The sequence below is a fragment of the Gavialis gangeticus genome, unplaced genomic scaffold (assembly GCF_001723915.1).
Source record: "Gavialis gangeticus isolate Ggan-Ray unplaced genomic scaffold, GavGan_comp1, whole genome shotgun sequence".
Lineage (NCBI taxonomy): Eukaryota > Metazoa > Chordata > Crocodylia > Gavialidae > Gavialis > Gavialis gangeticus.
In genome coordinates, this window is record NW_017729025.1 from 65,968,705 (window position 1) to 65,974,338 (window position 5,634).

At 41.2% G+C, this 5,634-nt stretch overlaps 1 protein-coding gene across 1 annotated transcript in view; it reads right to left on the bottom strand.

The window, feature by feature from the left end:
- The window catches only part of G2E3 (G2/M-phase specific E3 ubiquitin protein ligase), a 48,091-nt gene that overhangs the window by 11,814 nt on the left and 30,643 nt on the right, over positions 1 to 5,634 (bottom strand). Inside the window, exon 11 of the mRNA XM_019518927.1 lies at positions 3,799 to 3,945. Coding sequence (XP_019374472.1) covers positions 3,799 to 3,945 — 147 coding nt within the window. The remainder of the gene's footprint in view (positions 1 to 3,798; positions 3,946 to 5,634) is intronic.

Below are 5,634 nucleotides of genomic sequence, written 5' to 3' on the forward strand. Positions count from 1 at the left end.
CTTCTTCTATTATATTATTATTATTATTTTTATAGAATATAAGGTGTACTTGTAATAAAACTATAATTTGTAGATGCTTTTATGGGTATAAAATATCATCAGTATATCCCCCCACCATTGTATTTGGTCTGTTTGTAGTATGTGCCATGGCATTTTACCCTTTTATGTTTTATATTCTATGCTTTTTAACTTTGTAACAAATGTACTTTAAGTTTAAAAGTTGTACCATGTAACAATGTTAGCAAGGGCGGGAATCAAACCCCAGCTTCTCTGTATGGAGCAGGTCCCTGAATTAATCTTGGTTGATTGTGTAACACAGTAGCTAGACAGGACAACAGGTTAACAAGTGGCAGTTGACACCTACCAAACCACAGACTAAGGAGAGGAAAGGATCAATACAGAGCCAGAAGCTCCCTGAAACTTCACTGTTAAAAGGTACAGAAGCCCCAGTTTGAACTAATCACAGTAGCAAATTAATCAAACTTTATCAACAGACTCCCAAGACTACATGTACCTGCGGACGTGACCCCTGGGGCTGACAGCTGCCATCCAGCAACCACCAGGGGGATGTCCCATGGGGTCAATGACCCCTGGATTGGGTAAGCCCAAAAATTGGGGAGTCACCAATGTCTGCCAGAGAGGGATAAAAAGCAGCGAAGAATGACCCCCAATTGCACCCTCTCTGACCTGATCAGCACCCTGCCTGCCCAGCCAGAAGGATCAGCTGGCGACCCTTCTAAAGCAACATTGCACTGAAAGAAGCCTCGACTGGCCACTGACAGCAGATTCCAGCGCTTGGGGATAGGCATACTGTGACATCAGTGCTTAGTGTTCATAGCTAGCTAGCGTGCGTGTGCGTGTGTGTGTCAGCCCCAAGGTTTATGATCCCACTTTTGCATCAGTCTAATAAACTAGAATTTTATGATGATCCTGTGAGTTGGTTCTTTGTAGCCAACAGGTTTCATTTTTAGAAGGTACACACTGTACATTTATTTGATATTTTCTCAGATCAAATTGCAGCTACATCAGAAAATTGAATTATGACATTTTAAATTGTTTTATTCAACTAAAACAACAAACGTATTTTGGATATTTTTCTTCAACAACAAACGTGTATAATTATTTTAACAAAACAAGCATATGTATTTTTGAATTTTTTAACTAGTTTAACTGTAAGTGTGAAGTGTATTTCTAACAAAGATTAAATAAATTATTTCAGCCAGGTCAGCACTAGAAACTTAAAATACTGGGTTATGCAGTAAACTCAGTCTTCACTTTCTGGTTCTTGCTTATTCACAGACTGGAAAAGACAAGCTTTCCTGCTTTTTAGGTTCCCAAGTGATTTCTCAATTAAGAATGAATTAGTCCAAAAGCAGAAAATATTTTTTTCTATACCTGCAGAAGCTACTGCTGTTAAAAGCTGCATTCTCACTTCAACAGTCTCTGATGGACTCAGGTGCTTAACTGACTTCTACCAGCTCACTTGGTTCCTTTAAAACTCATCAGCAAACATGCATTTCTTGAATGGTTCACCCTTAGCTCTGAAATGTATTATAGCTGGTATTATGGAGGGATGATTGCTGGATGCCCAAGCCATGGCCAACTCCTCTTCTTCAGCAGTTAAGCATTGACCCTGGTACTGAGTACTGAGAATGTTGGCAAGAAAATAAGCTGGAGATAGTGCTTGATCCATTTGTTTTTTTAATGCCTGTAACTTAGTTCTGTCATTGCATATTCCTCTTTTCAAGGTCTCACTTGCTTCCTTACAAATTTCAACAGCATCACCAATAAGCATCAGCCTGCACTTCCTTTGTTCAAGGCTACAGAAATAGGCTTTAGGATAGTCTGTTTAGCCCAATGTTGAGAACTTTGGCTAGGGTAGTTCCATCTATTCTGTCACAACTTTGTTCACAAATAGTCATCAGATTAGGCCAGTTCTCAATGTACTGCTCAAAACAATCCACTACTGAGCTCCACTGCACTCTCTGGGCACAGGAGGGAAGCCCTGCACTCTGGAGCCAGCTGCCTTCCCTGCCCCCCAGGGGAAGGTAACTGAGGCTTCCCTCCCGTGCTGCGCAGCTGGCTCCAGTGCATGGGGCTTCCCTCCCATGCCTGATGAGTGCAGGGGCTGCATGTGCACATGGGAAGTGCTGGCAATACAGATGGCCCAGCAGAGGCTGTGCCCCTCACTGTGATGTGCAGTGCTGGCCAGAGCCACGCCCCACCGGGCACAAGTGCTCCCACCTGCTGCTGCTGCCATCGCCTGCCAGGGCTGCATGCCACAGGAGTGCGGGGGGGTCCCCACACCCCTCACCCACATGCTACCCAGCTGAGCTCCATACTGCCACCACCCCCGAATGCAGGCTCCACTTTGCCACCAGCCCCATGCTCCGTGGTCCCGCTCAGCCACAGCCCTGCTCCCACTGCTTCCCTACCTGCTGCCTAGAGACAGCAGGACACTGGCAAAGTGGAGCAGGTCCCCAGGGCTGCAGTAGCAGCAGCCCCGTCTGGAAGGTGTGTGCTGGCAGGGCCAGGTTCTTCTGCCCATGAAAGTGGGAGTGAGGCGCAGTACGGTATGTTTGGAGGGGTGTGTACATGTGTTATAATGCCATTTATTTCTGTAGCTTTTCATTTTTAACCCTGTTTAGCTTAGCTTTAGTAGTTATGTTTATCTTCATAACTAAATTATTGCCACCTCTTTTCAAACTATTGCTCTAAAATAGGGGAAGGCAAAATACAACTCATAGATGGCTCATAGATGTGGGGCTTCATCAGCATTCACCTTTCCCATGCTGCAGTAGGCAGGTCCTAGCACCCCACCTCCAACTCAAACTCAAGTCATTCCAACCCACAGCCTAAAAACCACTGCTGACCACTGTTCTACATTTTTAAAAAATAAAATGTCAAAAAATTAAAGTATAAGAAAAAAACTGAAAAGCTTCTAATTTGAGAGTCTGATAAAGGCACATTTGTAAATGAGTTGTACACGCTCGCCAGGAAGTGTCAGCATAGGAATCATTCAACAATACTGTTGTCTACAATCACAGAAGCAAAAATGGGCAAGAAAATAAAAACATCAACATCCATTAACAAATTGGGCAAAGACATTCCTCATCTGTCATAAATGCATTTGAATGGAAGATGAAGTCCTGCGAAACCATGAGTGTTTTTCCACCAACCTTTTTATATCAAAACCACAGTTTTGATATCAAAACCACAATGAAAGGTGAACAAGACAACTATGACAAAATTCAAGATTTGCACTGTTACGTTACATTAAAGAAGCTATCTTAAACTCACTTGTGACAAAAATCTAGACAAGAAAGAAACAAAATACAGGTTGGCATTACAATTACAGTGCATACTTAAATGCAATGTGGAGATTCAAAATTGGTAAACATGTAAAAATGGTATTTTGTCATTAGGCTGATTTCCAGTATCTTTTAATGGAAGCATATGGTATAGTAAAAAAAGCATGCATGCATAAAACATCCAAACACTGAAAATCCATTTGAAAATAAACCCATGAATTGAGGGAGATAAAATACAGAAGCCAGAAGAAAAAAGCCTGTTTTTTCTAGTCACTAGTTAAGCAATTATGTATGTATTTTTTTCTGTCTACTTTTGGTTTTTACTTGCTGAACACAAACAATGGCATAAATCAGATTTTTAGCAAGTTAGGTTACACATTCCATTTTGTAACCATCAGTATACTGCATCCTAATATTTAGGGAATACTGCATAAAAATGAAAGCTAAAAAAAAATCCTGCTTCAGTATAAAAGAAATATTAGCTTACTTTTTCCTCACTGACTGAATCCTGGATGAAGAACTGATCAGTGGGGAGATGGACATTACCATTCTATTGGATGCTGGATGATCTAACCGGGAACAAGGAGTCAAATTGTTTTGGCACAGTACTTTTGGTGACCTGGAAGGGGTAAATCTACTAGGAAACAAAATAAAAATGCATGTGAATTTCTTGTATGCATTAGAGATTAATAAGTCATTTTAGTCAACGCTAGTCCCAGTATCGTTTTCTCATGGTGATTAAAGTGCAATAATAATAGTGCCTAACCCTTAGGAACACTGATCTATGTAGTGTTAAGCAGCGTGGTGGTAAACACAATGAACTCTAGGGCAAATGATGTAACTTTCATTTTTTCAGTTCTGTGGTTTCCAGACTGATGCCCTATATAGCACTAACATTAAATCATGGAAATCTTTACATACCATTAATATGAAAAAAATGAATTTACATTATGTCACAAACATAGCTTTGTGCCCTGAGATGGCTCCAGTTAGCATTGGCTCAAAACACCTTGTTGAAATACTTTTCAAACATTTTTCTCTCTTTATTTACAATTTGTAAGCAAGATTTTAAGGTCCCATCAGGTTTTATAAAACAAATCATGTGATTCAGTTTAGCTCTGAAAGCAAAGGCAAGGGGTTGGCTAAGTGAATGGCAAAGAAGAAAGCATCAGATTAAACAATAAAGGGCAGACCAGAGAGTGACAACCTTTTTTTTATATTTACATCCAACGGTGAACACTTAACGCTGCAAACTTAATTTTGCAAAATTCAATGTTCCCAGGTGACAGGAAATGAATTGCACTACTGTTCCTTGCCACAAAACTGTTTATTCTAGTTGGCACTGCATGAGCCAAAAAAAAAATCACTTTACCACTTTATTTTGGGTAACAGCAGCCCATCTTCTAAGAGAGGATTAGAACTGAACTTTAATCGCATTATGCATTATCTTACACTTGTTCAAGTTGCCAACATTTCTCCCATTGTAGGTGCATATGCATCTCATGCACACAAGCCCAAACTCTTAAATACTGGCATCTGCTAGGGCTATACCTCCAGCCAGTATTGCAACCTACTTGATCATACAGTGATCCTGTTTACTCATTATTCAGAATCCTCATTCAATGGTAGCTTCAAGGAGGGAGAAGCTGGAAGGCACAAGCATGCATCAGTGTGGAAGTTACTGCAGGTGACTGGCAAGAAGTCTTGGAAAGCAAGAGTCAGAGCTTAGTCAGATAAGGACTATTATCAAAGATGTGGGTTTTCCCGAAAATTCTGAATTGGAAAATTTTCTGGCCAATTTTCCAATGCCCTAAATAGAGCATGATTAGATTTAGCATATTTGTTTACTAAATACGAGTCAAATAAAACTAAAAAAGTACCCCCATGTTAATCTTATGTCCCAATAGCAAACTGAAAAATCCAAACCGAAATATCTTATTAAGAAAAAAATCAAATTCATAGTTTCATAGTTTCTAGGGTCGGAAGGGACCTGTGTGGATCATCTAGTCCGCCCCCCTGCCACGGCAGGAAATAGTACTGGGGTCAAACGACCCCAGCAAGGTCGTCATCTAACCTCCTCTTAAAAACCCCCAGGGTAGGAGCCTGCACCACTTCTCTTGGAAGTTGGTTCCAGATCCTAGCCGCCCTGACCGTGAAGTAGCACCTCCTGATATCAAGCCTAAACTTACCCTCTGCCAGCTTGTGACTGTTATTCCTGGTCACTCCTGGCATTGCTCAGGGGAACAGGGACTCCCCCAATGCCTGCTGATCCCCCCTGACTAGATTATAACAGGCCACTAGATCCCCCCTCAGCCTTCTCTTG